This window comes from Eublepharis macularius, chromosome 15, assembly GCF_028583425.1.
Source record: "Eublepharis macularius isolate TG4126 chromosome 15, MPM_Emac_v1.0, whole genome shotgun sequence".
NCBI lineage: Eukaryota > Metazoa > Chordata > Lepidosauria > Squamata > Eublepharidae > Eublepharis > Eublepharis macularius.
The window spans coordinates 29773573-29791767 of NC_072804.1; the positions used below are offsets into that span (position 1 = coordinate 29773573).

General features: G+C 45.1%; 1 protein-coding gene across 2 annotated transcripts in view; it reads right to left on the reverse strand.

Moving 5' to 3' along the window:
- EXTL1 (exostosin like glycosyltransferase 1) overlaps positions 1–8659 on the reverse strand; it is an 80910-nt gene extending 72251 nt beyond the window's left edge. For both annotated transcript variants that reach the window (XM_054999250.1, XM_054999249.1), the window contains exon 1: positions 6354–8659. In XM_054999250.1, the coding sequence (XP_054855225.1) occupies positions 6354–7285 (932 nt within the window). In that variant the 5' untranslated portion in view covers positions 7286–8659. The remainder of the gene's footprint in view (positions 1–6353) is intronic.
- Between the last annotated feature and the right edge of the window lie 9536 nt (positions 8660–18195).

Here is an 18195-nt window from a genome sequence, read left to right on the forward strand (position 1 = left end):
TTGTTATTTTGTTTTATCTGCCTTACAGTAGAAAATAATTTTAGGGAATTAAAACATCACAGCAGAAACTAGCTAATTTGCATACTCTGGTTCCATATTGTTAAGACAATTTGCATCATGTTGTCAAGATCATAGCAGATGACAAAATAAAATGAGTAGATATGTTGCATATTCAACATTAATCTTGCTTTAAAAACTCTCAGTTTTCAAGAACGCTACAATCCTAAACAGAATTACTCCAGTAAAAGCCCATTGAAATCAGTTTAGGATTGCACTGTAACTCTAACAAATCTTCACAAAGTTAGAACTGGGAGAGGAGCGGTTATTGATTTGAAGCAGTTCATTTGCGTCCAGTCAGCACATTTGTTGTCCTTTTTATAAACCAGTCTTTGCCATAACGAAGACTAGATGCAAATTATACAAGACTCAGAAGTCTCTTCCCACCCCCCACATAATCAGAGGGTTGCCAGCTCCAGGTTGGTAAATTCCTGGAGATTTTTTGGGGGGGAGGCAGGGTTTGGGGATGGGGGACCTTGGAAGGATATGATGCCATAGAGTCTGATACTCTAGTAAAACAGTGTTTTGGCTCAGTCAAACAATTTGCAGCTCATAAAGGCCCTAATAAGCAGTATTTTCTTAATATGTGTTTACTATAAACAATTCACAATGGCTTAACTGCTTGAGAAGTTGTGTTTAGTTATACTATTCTTGCTGACAGCAAGAATTCAGGCTCTGTCTTAGAGATAACAGCATAAGCAAGCACAGCATTTGCTAAACAGGCAGAAGAATGCTTAAAAGTAACAAACCTGAATAGCTGATTTTTATATAGCCGCATATGCATGTTGTATTAGAAGCTGATTCTGCACTTTAAAAAGTGATATGCACGGGGCTTTTTTTCAACAGGAACGCGGTGGAACGGAGTTCCGGAACCTCTTGAAAATGGTCACATGGCTGGTGGCCCCGCCCCCTGATCTCCAGACAGAGGGGAGTTGAGATTGCCCTCCGCGCCATGAGGTGCGGAGGGCAATCTAAACTCCCCTCTGTCTGGAGATCAGGGGTTGGGGCCACCAGCCATGTGACCATTTTCTCCGAGGGCAACCCACTGAGTTCCACCACCTCTTTTCCCAGAAAAAAGCCCTGGATATGCATGTTGAAATTTCTCACTGCGACATAACTGACAACCAATCATATTATAATTAATTGTACTGATATTCTGATGTCATAAGTGCTATAAAGGTTGTTCTGCTCAGGGGAGGGCCTAGGAAAGCATTTTTTTGGCATCAACTTGCCTAGTGTTCTCCTCTCCTCTTGTTGCAATAAAAGTGTTAAAAATCACTCCTTCTACTCCAGGCTTTTGTGTCTAATTGGATAGGACACAGAGTGAGAGCTGTTTTCTGGCATAACAAGTCTGCCCTCCAAAGATCTGAAGATCAGTTGTCATTCCAGGATATCTCCAGCCACCACCCAGAGGTTGGCATTGCAACCCTACACACACAAACAGAACACTGCAGTTTGCTTTCAGTAGTGAGTTTGAATGATGTCTACTTGTTTGTATGATACATGCTAAAGTGAGGTGCAGCAGCAGGGGCTTTCAGCGTATTTCGGATTAATTTTCTTGGCTGTGTTCAAAATGGGGATGGGATGATAGCCAAGATAACAGGGTTGGAGGTGGTAGAGAGAGCCCTCAAGTCATAGCTGACTTATGGCAAACCCTGGTGGGGTTTTCATGGCAAGAGACTAACAGAGGTGGTTTGCCATTGCCTGCCTCTGCAACCCTGGTCTTCATTGGAGGTCTCCCATCCAATTACTAACCAAGGCCAACCCTGCTTAGCTTCTGAGATCTGAGCTGATGGTCCCAACATAAATGCTCAGACTATCATTTCTAATACTTCCGGATTCTGTTCAGAATGAGACAGGCCTTTAGTATGAACATGGGAGGAAACCGGATCGGAGGTCATGTAGACAAGCACCATCTACTCCGACTCTTAAGGAACTCGCACAGGGAAAGATCTTTCCCAACATCAGCTGCTCTGGATCCTTTAAATGAAGGTTGTGCAGCCTGAACTTGGAATCTTCTGCATACAACGCAGGCACCCCTACCAGCGCCCTTCCCTACATAGCTATGCAGTGAGAATTTCTTGAGTTGCAGTTTTATTAGATGACTTTTTTGAAGACTTTTTTGTTGCATTTGGCATACGTCTAATAACTTTTACTGGCCTTCTTCCCTGTTCTTGAGTGTCATGGGTTTGTGTGTGTGTGTGTGTGTTTATTGAACTGTTTTTATACTGTTTTAAATGTTGATTTCAATTTGAATTGTTTAAAAGGCTGTTTTAAATTTATTAACGTTTATTAACCCTGTTTAGGTAGAAAGGCAGCATACAAATGTATTAAATAAATAAATAGTAATAATAAAACCCCTAGCAGCAGTAGTCGTTTTATTTTGTCTACTTCATTTATATCCCAATGGGAACCCAAAGCAGATGACATCATTCTCCACTCCTCCATTTTATCTTCACAACCACCCTGTGAGGCAGGTTAGGCTGAGTACGTGTGACTGGTCCAGGCTCACCCAGCAAGCTTTCATGGCAGAGTAGGGATTTGAACTTGGATCTTCCAAATCCTAGTCTGACATTCTAATCACTACACAATGCTGACTAGAAATTGAGCAACAAAATTGTTCCTTAAAGCCAATGACAGTAACCACATAGACAAAATCATTATAAAGGGACATATCAAATGGGAAGAAACTGCAGGATCTAAAAATTAACAAACATTTTTTGGGGGAAAATATCAGTCAAGGTCTATTTTTAAGCATTATTCATCAGGATATAAAAAGCACACTTTAAAAAAGTCAAAGAAGTCCCAACATTCTCACTAAAGTTGGTGGACACAGATGAGCTTGAATTTGTATCTAGATTTTAAATGCTATGTTCCCATTAAATTCAAAGCACAGGCAGCAGGGTTTGTTACTTGATCAAGTAATGGGTGGCACATGAATGCACCACTGCAGACTGAACATCACAGAACTTCACACCCAGGCACATGTTCCCTGAACCAGAATGCCTTTCAGACTCCTGGCTAACAGTTATCGAGCACTGAGCCATCAAAACCACATCCACGTGTGAACTGGCCCTGACTTTATTTCAAGGTTAAGACTAATAAAATATTTACTACTTAAAATAACAACCACTGCCCCCAAAGCATGATTCATGGTGGCTAGAACACTGGTGAAAAATAAGGTAGGAGCAGAGGGGGTGGGGAGGAAAGGAGCAGATTTGACTAGAGCAGCCGATCTTTTACTACCAAGCTTGCAGAGAATCCCCTGAATTTCCAGACATTACAATTCTCCAAACTCCAAATCATTACTCAAACTGAGTAATGATTTATGGGGGACAGGAATAGAGTAGAAGGGAAAGGAATAGTCACAAAAATGATTCCCTACCTGTTATGCAAGCTGAAAAGAAGAATCTGACTCTGTACACCAGTGCAAGCTCGCAGGTTTCAACAAACTTTAAAAAGTCATCCAACACAGAGGCAGACCATTCATCCCAGTGTTTAGTTACTCCAAACTCCTAGCTTTCCCAACTCAGCATATTCCCTGTATATCTATTCTATCCAACAGATTTTATGACCACAGAGCCAAACGGGGCTCAGAACGGCACCAAGCGTGGCTCTTTTAAAAAAGAAAATGAAATCTTTATAGTAAGGTCTGTTAGAGGAGTAGGTGGGATATTAGAATAACCAGCATGTGAACAGAATAGCAGGCAAATATTTTTACGGGATTTTTATGGAAAAGTGGGGATCCTGTGTCGGAAAGTTATATTTTTATGGGATGATCCTTTACAGAAAAGGAAATGATAGGGGTGAAGGGTTACCAGTAATCCAAGAACAATGCAGAGATTTATGTCAGTGCAGTTGAAAAATCATACAGTATATTTATTACTTACTGAGAAACCTTGTGTGGGCCACTTCCTAATAAAGGACTTGCAACTATCAGTGTTTGTGCTGTAGAAACTTTATGGATTATTAATTAGCATGTTAATTATCAGTAATGTTAAGTTAGTCCTAGATGGTCCAGACTATCTATCTTATTTATTTATTTAATGCCATTTATAGTCTGCCTTTCTCACTGAGACTAGCCTGATTAGCACTCAGAAGCTAAGAAGATTTGGCCATGGTTAGTACTTGGATGGAAGACCACCAAATAAGTCCAGGGTTGCTATACAGAAGCAATGGCCAATCACCTCTGTTCGCCTCTTGCCTTGAAATGGGGTTGCCATAAGTCAGCTGTGCAGGGCTTTTTTTCTGGGAAAAGACGTGGTGGAACTCAGTGGGTTGCCCTTGGAGAAAATGGTCACATGGCTGGTGGCCCCGCCCCTGATCTTCAGACAGAGGGGAGTTTAGATTGCAATCTACACTCGCCTCTGTCTGGAGATCAGGGGCCGGGGCCACCGGCCATGTGACCATTTTCAAGAGGTTCTGGAACTCTGTTCCCCCGCGTTCCTGCTGAAAAAAAGCCCTGCAGCTGTGACTTGATGACACTTTACACACACACAGCAATGTTAAGCTGTATATTTTCACTTATGAAAATAGGCTCTCTTTGTCGATCATTGCTCTGAATTTGGACATTGCTTGGCTCTTCAGCTTTGGAAGCTTGCTGACTCCTGCGTTACCCAAGTTAGGGTGGGTTGCAAACCTAAAGAGGCTAATCCAGAACACATTTTTATAGATGCCAGTATTTCTCAAAAGGTTTGCGTATCTGTCCTGCACTTCTAGAAATGTGAAGTTATCAAGGGTCAACGTGGGCTCAAGAAGCCTCCCACAAATACAGCTCTCAATATATCCATCCTTAAAACCAAACAATTGTCTTTAATATCACAATTTAAAATCCGTAACATCACATCACTGACTTTTTTCCAACAAGGTTCTCTGCTTTTCATTGTTGATTCCATAAAATTAATTTATGTCACAGACACATGTACAGTTTTTATCAGCAACATACATGGTGAGCTGCTGTAGCACAGTATTAAGTGGTTCAGCTACGAATCAGCACTCTACTGGTTCAAATCCCACTCCTGCCATGAGCTCAGTAGGTGGCCTCGGATAAGCCACTCCTCGCAGCCCCAGCTCTCCAGTTGTATTGTGGAGATAATAATAACACTAACTTGTTCACCACTCTGGGTGAGGCACTAATCTGTCTAGAAGAGCGGTATATAAGCGCAGTTGTTGTTGTTATACATCCAATGACCAAGTGTATTGGCACATATCCATCACTCTACAAAGGAACCTTCCTATAACTTAAGTGGCTGCCACTTAAATTGGAGGAATTCTCCTTAGGCTGGAGGAAGGCTTCAGATTTGGCTGTACGGAGGGGCAGGATGCTTACAAGTCGTATATAATGCTGATTTAACTGATGCACAAAACACTGGGAAATGTGCACATCTTAAGGGAGAGAAAAAATAAATGGAAAGAAAATGATGTAAAAAGAAAAGAATCATAGGCTGATTGGTGCAAAAGAGAAGCTACCCTCCAGGGCAAGATGGTGCAGAGCTCACCTTGTTCACACCCTTACTAGAACATGCAAAACACACAAACCATAAGAGTGTTTGCAATGCTAAGAGGTGCCAGGGCAGAAATCTATAAGTGGCCATCTCCAACGTGGTAGGCCTTTACAAGCCTGGGAATGCAGGAACTGGCTGTGGCTACTTAACAGTAAGAAAAAAAGAATTCTGCCCATGTTTAGAGGCATTCTTCTCTTTACTGAGCAATTCTAGAAATAAGCCCTGGCACTGGAAAATGGTTAAATCCTAACAAGAAGTGGTTCAGATTAAACCTTGGACATCTGAGAGAAGCATAAATGATATTCACGCGGGGTTATGCTGACACATCACTACCTGAGGGTTATACCGCAAGTCTAAATAACAAGACTTTCCAGATATCCCAGCTTCTAAACATAGAAATTCTATGGGACTTTATTTGCCGATTCCTCCATTTTGCTCATTGCTCAAGCATCTCTCCACCTAAATGATTTAGTTACAAAGCACTGACAGAAAATGGGCCAGCCTAGGATATTTTTGCTGCCCATGGCAGAAAATCAAAATAGCACCCCACACAGTCTAATTAACATGGGACACAACCGACAGCAAACTTCCTCTTGCTCATGCCTCGCTGAAGCATGTACTCTTGCATAGCTCCTGTTGAGAATGCTTGGGCATGAGAAGTACCCAGTGGATCGTACCCCTCCATACCCTGTCCAGCTCCAACCCTACCCCCCAAAATCTGCCACTGGAGGTGGCTGTCTCATCTCACCCCATGGTAGGGCTGGCTCAAAACCGAACGAGTATCCCACTTACTTCTCATAGTCCGTATTGTCCTTGTCACAGCGTTGGTCCTTGTGCTTCTCCCAATCTTTGCCGTGCTTGCACGTGGTCAGTGAAATGATGTCCTTGCCATTGTGGATATGGTGGAGCGCATTCCTGGTATCAGAGCCAATGCCTGTCAGGTACCTTTTCCCTTTGAAAACCAAAAGGTACTTTTTCTTTGGCGGGAGAGAGGTTTTATGCAGCCAGCCTCTCTCCCCTCCTTTCTGGGGATGGTCCTTTGAAAACAAAGGGATAGAAATGTCAAAGCCCGGCCGGAAGTTCTCATTATAAAAGCTTGCTTTGGCAAGGATTGCCTGGCCAATGTCAAAGCCCAAATCTTCGGTATAGTTAGGCCAGGTGCCCGAATAAAGGTTAAAGATCAGGTGGTTCCGGCCATCGTTCCATAGAGGGAAGCCTTGGATTTTTTCACTGAGGTCATGCACATACTGGATTGAGAGATGGTCCCGATCAAGCGTGTCAACGTTCAGGACAAAGAGGCACGCTTCCTCAGGATTGGGCGTGTAATACGACGACTCTTCAATAGAGGTGATGATTTTGAGGTAACTTTGCGACACAGGGTCCCCGCTTTCCAAGGGATAGACAAAGACCTTGAATCCATGTTCCCTGCATTTGGAAAAGTCAAAGCAGGTCTCCATGCGGCACCCGCTGTGCTTGTAGATGTTTCGTCTCAACTCTCGCCGAGCTTTGGGGGACTGGTCATAGTGGTCCCTGTCATCACCCTGGAGCTCTTCAGGATCCGCAAAGCTCTTCAAGAGAAACCCATCAGCCCAGCGGGGCCAACTCCTCGGCGCTCCAGATTTCTTGATGAAGACGAGGCGCCTCAGCTGGTCTCCTCCAAAGAAAAAAAGCAGAAGCCACGTGGCAAAGAAAGTCATGAAAATGTATTTTTTCCTGGCCGGCATAGGGTCATACAGAACCCCAACTCCTTAGCTGAAAAAGGATGCCAGCATGGTCCAGTACGTCGAACCAGAAACTGAGTTCACTCAAGCAGACTTCAAATTCAGAACCAAATCCTCTGGAGAAAAACAGAAGCCAGGCCTCCTAAGCAGAGAAGTGTGTCCATCTGTCTATGGATGCCATTTCTTAGAGGATCCAGAAAAAGTCCAGTAACCTTTCCAATTCCTTTCCCATTGTGCAATACACACAAACAAACCACCTTGACGGGCCTTTCTGTTTTTGAAATTCCACTCTCTGGCAGCGTTTTAAGGGCGATGTGCCTCCTACTCTAGGAATGTCACTTTTTTCAGATTGGGCTTTTGTTACCTTGATGCAGTTCAATGCTAGCAAAGGGCACGGCTACACAATATTTGTGCCCGCTTATACACGCTGAGCTGCGATTAATTTTCCTTCCTACAACTTCCTGGCGAGGCTCGCGTTTGTTATTTCTTTAATCCCCAAAGAAGCTGTCCTATTTATCCCCTCTTTTAGATTAAATTGCATTCCGTGACATTTTATCAGCTCCTTTACCCAGTCAGTGGATGTGTGTGTGTGTCCCTCCGGGTTTTTTTTTCTTTTTTAAAATTCTGATTTAATCCAGTCCAGACCTGTCCCCTTGCCACACAGCTCTGTCAGGAGTTACACTTTCCTAACCCTCACCAAAGGCACATCTTTGCCCCGGGGCCACTGGCCTCTTCTCCAGGGCTGCCCGCCTCCAAACTCAGCCACCCCGGCCTACCTTGCTGGGATGTAAGGCAAAGGCAGGGGCAAACCACAAACCACGGGCTTCTGCGTGCCTGTCTGCTTTGGGTGCTGGGCGCTGCTTTTAGGTGCCCTGAAGGGGGGAAAGGTGCTTGTCCCGGCGCCTCTCCCAACCCTCCCCGCTTTCTTTGGGGGGGGGCGAAAACCAAGCGGAGCAGCTGGACCAAGCGCCTTCTCCTTTCGAACTGGGTTTCCCCCTCCCTCCAGTCTCCGGCTGAAGTTGTTCCTCTCCCTGCCCAATCCACCTGCCGCTCCCTCCTCTCCTCCTCCCGAGTCACACCAACGGGCTCTGCCGCTCTTCTCGCCCTGGGCAAGCCGCTTCTTCCAGTTCGGGGCGCGGGGAGACCAGCGGCGCCCGAGCGGGAGCTCCAGCCGAGCCTGCGGGGCGAGCCAGCGCCAGGCTCCGGGGCCAGCTCCGCGCGCCTCTCTCCCGGCTGGCTAGCCCGTGCCTCATGCCGCGCTCCTCGCCGCTTGCCTGCGCTGTCAATGACACAGCCCCTCACTGCCGCCTCCCCGCGCCCCCAGCTGGAGCGACGCGGCGCTCCGTTTCGCTCCCTCCGAGCTGACCGTCTCCCCCCGTCCGCTCCCTTCCCTCCCAGCCGCCCTCTGCTCCTTCCACACGGCGTTGCAAACCCGCCTGCCCAGCAGGTCTTCCCAGCCCCGCCCCCTCGCTTTCCATTGGCTTTCTGCCTCCAGGGGCGTGGCTGCTCAATTAACCCTTTCCATACCGGAGGGCCAAGGAAAGGCAAAGTCGGGAGTGGGGAGGGGGCTTTCCGAAGAAGGCTTCTGATTGGCTGCTGCCCGGGAATTCGGGATTTTTGCCAGCCCCCGCGTGCGGCTTGGGGAGGATTTTTCTGCAAGAAGAGGGTATGGGGTTGCGGGAATGGAGGATGGAGGGATAAGCCCCATGCCGTTCCCTCTGAAAGGAGCTTTGTGGAACGGAAGTTATAGAGGTGCCAACCTACATGTGGAGCCTGACGATCTCCCGGAATTACAACTGGTCTCCATGAAGATCGTTTCAGGTGGGGAGCCGCGTTGGTCTGCAGTAGATGAGCAAGATTCGGATCCAGCAAATACTATTTAGATTTCCATAGGATGGGCTTTGCAAAGAGAGTTTTGACTCTGGAAAGCTCATATCGTGGAAATCTAATTGGTCTTTAAGATGCAAATTATCTCCAGAGATCAATTCGCCTGGAGAAAATGGTTGCTTTGGAGACGGAACTCTATGGCACCACATCCCTGATGAGGTCCTCCCTCCTCTCCCCAACCCCCCTCTCCAGGTTTCACCCCCAAATGTCCAGGAATTTCCCAGTTCAGAGTTGGTAACCGTAGCGTGTAACATGTTCTTTTTACAGAGTCCGAGAGGAATCGCCTCCTTCCTCAAACGCATAGATTTCCTGCATTGAGAAGGGAGGTTATTTATTATTTACTTAATTTATGCCCCATCTTTCTCCCCAAGGTGACTTGAAGTGGCTTACATCATTCTCTCCTCCTCCATTTTATTCTCACAACAACCTTGTGAGGTAAATTAAGCTGAGAGTGACTCTAGGTCACCCAGCAAGCTTCCATGGCACAGTAGAGATTCGAACCTGGGTCTCTCAGGTCCTAGTCTGACACTCTAACCACTACACAAAGCCAAACTGCTGGCCCTTTTGCTCTATCTGTCCACTTTGAGGGGCAACAGTTTTTCAAGGGTCTTTTCCAGCCCCTCTGTCCAAGATGTTTTTTAATAAAGATGCCAGAAATTGAGCCTGGGACCTTTCACATGCTAAGTATCTGTTCTACTGCTGAGTTAACTCCTGCTGCCAACCTATGCCTACAGCCCCCAAAGCAAGAACCTTCAAAGTCAATGATGCTGACTTAGGTAGGGTTGGTCTGTGCTCTGTATGCTTCCCTCCCAGCATTTTGGTCAACCACAAAACTATCTGAGGCCTAGTGGAGTCATCCACATGGTACTTAACCATAATTTAAAACTGGCTGCAAGCCGCAATGGCAAAGACATGAGCCTGTATTCAATATGGCTGTTATGTCTGCGTCAAGCAAACCATGGACAAGGCAGTTCCCCAGTCTCTCTTGCCTCTCTGCTTGCCAAGTGAAGAGCAGGGCTTGGAGGCGCCTTGCTATACACTCCCTCCAAGTGTGGAGTTTAGCTCAGCCAAAGGAGCTGTGGCAAGTCTTTGACAGAACCTCCCTTACCCAAATCCCCAAATGCTTAGAGGTGACATGGTAGCGGTTTATAAAACTCTTCACAGGGCAGGGAAAGGGAGAACTTTTTCTCCCTCTCTCATATATTAGTACTTGCGAACACCCAGTGATCCCAGATGGACAAAAGGAAATACTTCTTTACTCAACAAATGATTAAATTGTGGAATCATTTGCTGCCAATAGACATAGTGATGGCTATGAGCATAGGTGGCTTTAAAGGAGGGGTAAGATGGGTTCATGGGGGAGAGGTCCATCGGTGGCTACTGAGTAAAGAGAACCTCCATAGTCAGAAGCAGTCAGCCTGCTAGGAAGCAACATAGGGGAAGACCTTGGCCTCTATGTCCTGTTTGTTGGCCCTCTAGGACAACTGGTTGGTCACTGTGCGAAAGAGGATGTTGGACTGGATGGACCACTGGTCCGATCCAGCACGGCTCTGCCTATGTCCTTATGCTGTGTAGCTGTGTCTCTCATACAGAAATGGGCATTATCCTAAATGCCCAGTTGGAAAAGAGTTAGGTATCCATTAAGCTGTTCAAACAAATAAAAGTTGTAATGTAATATCAACAACAGTCTCGGTCAGTTTAGATTCAACTCTCTTTTATCCAGGGGTCATTTCGTAGAAAAAGAGCTGCAGGAACTCATTAGCATAACTCATTAGCATATGCCACACCTCTTGATCGGGCCAAAATGACCAGGATTTGGCTGCTGCCAGACAGGGGAGGGTTCCCCCACCTGGCAGTGGCCCAATCAGGGCCCTTTTGGCCCCAATCCAGGCCAAAATAGGCCCAAAATGGCTCAAAATTGCCATTTTGGGCAGATTTTGGCCTTGATCAGACCCAAAACAGCCCACACTGGGTCAGTGCTGGGCAGGGAAGGGGTCCCCCGCCAGGCATCGACCCAATTCTGGCGGTTTTGGTCCTGATCCCAGCTGAAACGGGCCCCAAATGGCCAAAAATGGCAATTTGGGCCCGGATCAGGGCCGAAACAGCCAGGACCACATCAGTGCTGGACAGGGGAGGGTTCCTCCACCTGGCACCAACCCGATCCTGGCTGTTCCAGCCTCGATCCCAGCGGGAATGGGGCCAAAATAGCCAAAAATGGCCCATTTTGGCCCAGATCAGGGATGAAATGGCCTGGATCGGGTCGGTGCCAGGCAGGGGACAGCACCAACCCGATCCAGGCAGTTTGGGCCCAGATTTGGGCCATTTTGGCCCCAATCAAGGCCTAAACAGCCCTAAAGTCAGGTGAGCAGGGCCACCTGATTTGGGGGAACTGCCAGAACACCTTTCCGGTGCGTTCCCCCTCGAAATGAGCCCTGCTTTTATCTATCCCACTTTCCAAACCAGCTGAGAAAATCCATCCACGCGTAAAAGAATTCAATGGCAAAAATCCCATTATAAGGGCCCAGTTGAACTAACATCAACTGGCTATTAAAATCTCTTTATTGAACCTAGCGTAATGTGTTGGGTAGGGAAGATCATAATGTACATGTTGGCTGATCCAATCTTTGCAAATAAAACTCTCATAAAAATGAGTGATCCCCAGAGTGTGATTAAGAACGTAAGAGCTTCCCAAATGCCAACAGTGTTGTTTGAGATGATGAAAAGAATCCCTTCTTCATAAAAAGAAGATGCCATTAATCACTGCCAAGAAAGCAGCCAGAAGACAGGATGTGCCCAGAGGAATTGTGAGTTTTTACCATTCTGGGTTATAAGAGCACCCCTGCTGGGTCAAATCAGAGGTCTCTTGAGTTGATGATCCTCTTTCCCACACTGGCTAACCAGATGCCCTGAAAGACCCTCAAGTAGGACAAACCTGCCCACCCAGCAACTGATGTGCAAAGATATACTATCTCTAAACATGGAGGTTCCATTTGACCTCCATAAATTTGTTTAATCCCTTCAAAGTTTCTTCTTACTGCATTTTCCACCTAATCAGATCAAGCAGTAAAGCAGATATCAGCCTTATGTTCCTTGACAAAGCATTTGCTTTGCATTCAGATTCAGGCCCTGTCCTCGCCTCTCTCCATAAACAGCCGGGCCCGTATTATTCATAAGGCTAACTAGGCCAAAGCCTAGGGGCCCCTCAGGGACTAGGAGCCTGTCAATTTTTTTTTGCTGAGGCACACCCTCTATTAATAAGATAATTAACTGCTTCCTTATTGAAGTGAAACAAATTGTCTGAACAATTTATGAACAATTATCCATAAATTTTATATGAACAATTATCCATATATATATAATAAAAATATTCACTTCAAAATATTACAGTATTATAATATGCTTTCCTGAAGAGTTCTACTCAAGCAATAAAAATATTTTTAAAATTGTGAATAGAATTCTTCAGGAGACCCTCAAAATGGATATAGGGCTATGTTCTGCGGTCTAGTACCTGCCATTGCCGAGTGAGGCTGTCAGCTGAAGTGGGGTGAAGTGCCAAAGGGGGCCCGAAATACATGAAAGCCTAGGGGCCCAGCCATGAGTTAATATGGCCCTGTAAACAGCCCTCAGGTAGCAGGGCTCAGCAGGATCCTCTTCTGCCAAAGGGCTGGATGTAACATTTCCTGGGAATCTGTGATTACAGAAGGCTGATTTGTGAATCAGGCCTGTGTGACAAGGTGAGGTATCTGTTTCTTGTTTTACCCTTTTCACAAATGTCATTTTCACCAGTAAAAAGTCCAGCTCCTCAAAAACAGAGAGGATATGATTGTCTGTCATTTTTTATTCCCATCAGTGCTTCAAGGGGGGGGTCCATTTGGAAAACAAGGGGAAAGGGTTAAACCTTGCTCTCCCCTTCCACCCTGATCCAAGTTAGGGGTCCTGCAACTGCTTTTTAATGTTTAAAAAACATGTTGTGAGAGCCGCTCAAGGACCTCTTATGCAACAAACAGTTCAGCCTTCAGACAAAGTAGACAGATTCTGGCCTAGATGGGCCAATGGATGTGCTTTCTATGAGCAGAGTTGAACATACGAAGGAACTCTGTACTGAATAAGACCACCAGCCAAGGTCTTAGGCAGAGCAAACAGCTTTCCCTGACATCTGCCACCAAGAATGTGAAGGTTCGAACCCAGGACCTTTTACCAATAAAGCAAATGTCCTTTCGTAATTTCTAAACTGGCAAGCGCTAAGGTCACCTTCAGTCTTGCTCTCCTTTAGGTGCCAGCCAAGCTAAAATATTTATTTTTTGACCTTTAACTAGGGGTTTAATATTTTAATTGACTTTACTAATCTGCTTCTAGCCTGAAAAGTACTATGAGGCTATCAGATGTTTTAGACTTCGGGGTGGGAGGTGGGGGTGTTGCTTCTAGACGTTTATGTTTCTGGATTTTATTGGCTAGTTTTTAATGGTTGTTTATTGTTTATGATCATGTTTTATGATTTTATTTTTCCCATTGTGAACCACCCCAAGCAGGTCTCTGAAGTTGTGGCATAAATATTTTAAATAAATAAATAATATAGCCAAGATCATGGCAGAGTGGAGATTGTTTGTTTCAAACGTTTATTAGTCACCTTTCTACCTTGCAAGAACTCAAGGCAGCTTACAATATAAATAAAATCACAATAATAAAATTAATAAAAACAAAGTTTAAAAGCACAGTTTAAGACTGCCAGTAAACAAAGAAACAAATTTATTTTAAAGCAGCCTTAAATAAAAACGTCTTCCAGCTGCCTCCTGAAGATTGACTGCAAGGGGCCTGCCATACCTCCCTGCAGATGCTTTTCCATAATCACGGGACTTCCCACCGAAATGGCCCTCTCTTGTGTACCCACCAGGTGAGCTTCATTCGCTAATGGGACAGTTAAGAGGGCTCCTCCCTGTGATCTTAATTCCCAGGAGGAACATACAGGCGAAGATCCTGGGTATCCTTTAGATACCCAATTCTCAAGCCATGTAGGGTTTGAAAGGCCAAAACCAACACCTTGAATAGTGTTCAGGAGGGGATTGATAGCTCCGTAATTGCTGTAATGTCAGAGTCACATGTTCTCAATAGCTGGCCCCAACCCATAGTCTAGCTGCAGCATTCTGCACTAGCTGCAGCTTACGAATACTCTTCAAGGGTTGCCCCCGAGTCTCCCAGATCCTGGTCCAACTGGCTGCCTTAACTCAAACAGAAATGGGAATTATTTATTTCCTCTATTTAAACCCAACTTTTTCCCCTAACAGGGACCCAAAGTAGCTTACAACATTCTCCCCTTCTCAATTTTATCCTTACAACAGCCCTGTAAGGTAAGTTAGGCTGAGAGTGTGTGATCGCCCAAGGTCACCAAGCAAGCTTCCATGGCAGAGCACGATCACTGTATCTGCATCACTCTTCAGGTTCTAAGAGGGAATTGACATTTGAAATAATTAATCTCCATACGGTGATCCTCTGCCTGCCCCTGAGGAAGTCGGAAGACAAAATCTGGCATTGCAGCCGGCCCCCAGTTTGGGCTACTACCCTTCAGGATCTTTCAAATGGAATATTGAAGAAAACCTATAAGCAAGAAAGAAGAACTAAATGAGACTTGTACTCTCTAAAAAGCACAGTACTTACCTGCTATTGGACTTGGAGTTGGCATCCTGCTTCCTTGGAATGTATGGGAGGGGAATATTTGATCCTTGTTCTTAGAACTTTGTATTTTGTATTTAATATATGATCTTGTTGTATGAATTGCATGTTGTAAATGTATATGAATTTGGGAGCGCTAGCACTTTAAATAGATCACATTACTGTTTCTTTAATCCCGAGTGGTGTTCTTTTCCACTCTGCTTTTGATCCATGGCAGAGCAGGCATTTGAAACTGGTTCTCTCAGATGCCCTCTCTCTTAAAGATGGCAGCATTTAATTCACCATCCTAGGTACTCATCATGTGTCAATTAGCCCCAGGTACCTTGACTTCTCTGCATCGAAATACTTGGTAACACTGGTGCTGGTTGAAGCTTGTGGTAGCTTACTCTTGTACTGTGCCTCAGCGAGATTTCTCCCTGGATAGTGGTGGCGTGCTCCCATCTGCAGAGCAAATCATTGTGTCCTTGTGATGTTTAGGACTCAGGGAACATCACACACACACATCCTCTCTCCCCACTTCATGGTGGCCCAATAAATATGTAAAAAGCTAGACAGGCTGATTTAATCAAGAACAGAGAGGAGACAGAGCCACCCTGGGATCAGCTGAGGTGGGGGGGAAGGGGACATTGGGGGGGAAGGGGACATTTCCCTGGAAAAGTGAGGCCTTGAACCAAGCTGTAACATTTTCAATCATTCCCCCCCACCCCACCCCATGCACTAAACTCATTTCATTCTGCCAGCTTTTATGGCTGTGGAAATGATCTATGGAGACACCACCGTTACCTCAGTATGTACCAGCCACATAAATATTCCCAGCCAAAGGAATGAAAAGCGGATTACCTTGGGAAAGAAATTTAACAGCAGAGGAGACAGAGATGTGGGGACCCAGAGGGAACCCCACCAGACCCTATTCCTTATCTTTGTCTCATACACCCCTCTGTATTTCCCCAATGAGGAGAGACAGTTTTGTGTAGTGGTTAAGAGTGGTGAGACTAATCTGGAGAACTGGGTTTGATACTCCACTCCTCCAGTTGAAGCCAGCTGGGTGACCTTGGGTCAGTCACAGCTCTCTGGAGCTCTTTCAGTGCCACCCACCTCACAGGGTGATTGTTGTGGGGATAATAATAACATACTTTGTAAACCGCTCTGAGTGGGTGTTAAGTTGTCCTGAAGAGTGGTATACGAATCAAATGTTGTTGATGTTATGCTTTCTAGGGTCACCAGAGGCAATATGTACTCTTAATAACTGTACTGCAAAGTCTTCCACAAGGGTACAAAGCCAACTGAGTGTCATAACAAGGTTCGGGGAGACCTCAGTTCAAATCTTTGTCATGAAACTCCCTGAGCGGCCTTGAGCTGGTCATGATGTCCCAATGAGTTTCATAACAATGTAAGGATCTGAACTTGAGTCTCTCAGAGCCTGGTCCTACACTCAAGCCATTACACTACCCTAGCTTGGTCAGCTTCACCAACCTTGCAGGCTTGTTGTGAGTATAAAATCGAGGAGAAGAGAGCCACATACACCACCCTGAGCAACTTGGGAGAGGTATACATTTACTTTAATAATACAAAAGACCAGAGATCTTCCAGCAGGGATCCTGTGAATTTAACAACAATGTGTCAGTTAGAAGTACAACACGTATGGATTTGCATGACCTTGGATATTATGCCATCGCTATTATTCACTTCCCAGATTTTCTGGGAATAGTATAATAGCCAACAAAGTCTAGATCCTACCCAGGTGAAGACTTTCCTAATAATTTCTTTCGCAAACTGAGAAAAGCGTTGCAGGCTAGATTTCTGAATGCCATGCAATTTAAAAGTTCCAGGAACCCTTGCCAGAAAAAGACAGGTACCACCTGTTCCAGATAATAGATTTGGCGCTTGGGAACAAATTCCACTGAATTGACATACTGTGCCAACCCTTTCAGAATTTACAGACTGGAGTGTTTTTCTGGGTAAAATTTTCCCCTCAAAGCAAAAAGTCCCAATGTATATAGCTATTTACTTATTTTCCAAAAAAAATGCATCCGCTTTCCTAGCGTTTCAAGGCAGCAAAGATAAAAGCAATTGCTGTGACATTCTAAATAATAAAGCAGCTACATGACACTTGGAACACAGAAAAGACACTAATAGGACAGGAGGCAGGAAACATCAGCTTCGGATTCTTTTATTGAAGCAAAAAAGCTGTATAAACACAGGCCCTTTCTGCAAAATAACTAGGTTTACAGTGCAATCCTAAAGCAGAGTTACAGCCTTGTAAACCTATTGAAGTCAGTGGCCTTAGAAGACTGTAATTTTGTTTAGGATCACACTGGTAGTTATGCAAGACTTACTTACACAAGCAGAGTTATCCTAAAATAATAGGTCCTTAACCAAGGATGACCAAGGTGGGGGGTGCTTTGCTCTTTGCAAAGCACCTCCTGCTACAGTATAGTTTTGTTGTGGTATAGTAAGATACTATGCTGTGGATTAAAAATACATATTTACCTCGATTCTATAAAGTATTATGGTATAGTGGTTAGGGTGTTAGACTAGGAGCTGGGACACCCAGATTTGAATCCCTGCTCTGCCATGGAAGCTTGTTGGGTGCTCATGGGTCAGTCAGTCTGTATCAGCCTACTTCATAGGACTGTTGTAAGAATAAAATGGAGGAGAGAAGAACTACATTGTAAGCCATGTTGACTCTCCACTGGAGAGAAAGGCAGGGAATAAAATAATAAAGTTCAGCAAAATCCTTATTCACAAATAATGATTTTTGCCACCTAGGGTTGCCAGCTCCAGGTTGGGATATACCTGGAGATTTGGAGGGTAGAGCCTGGGGAGGGACTTCAGCAGGGTATAATGCCATAAAGTTCTTCCTCCAAAGCAGCTATTTTCTCCAGGGGTATGATCTCTTTAGCTGGAGAGCAGTTGTAATACTGGGAGATCTCCAGGCCCTACCTGGATGTTGGTAACCCTATATGCCACTCCTTTCCTCTCCCCCCCCCCCAAACTAGCTTTTTATTCAATCCTGAGCTTAATCTAGTTTGATTGTGAGGTAGAGCCATCAGGATGTCAATCTTTTGGGGGGGGGCTGGGGGCTGGGAGCACTTCTGCTCCTTAAGAACTTCTCAAAAGGAGGAAATTCAACGTGGGAAGCTTTCTCATCCTTTCCCCTAGGAAAAGCTTTAGCTGCTGAACAATTTCATGCAACTTTGAAAGATGCAGGAGCTGTGCCAGGGGAAAAGCTGGCAGCCCACCTGAGAATGATTGCATGCAAGAAGTGTCAACTGATCAGGAAAAAAACCAGACTAACTCTACTTTTGTGCCTTTGACAGCAATTTGATCTGTGGAAACTAGCTGGTGAAACTGATCGC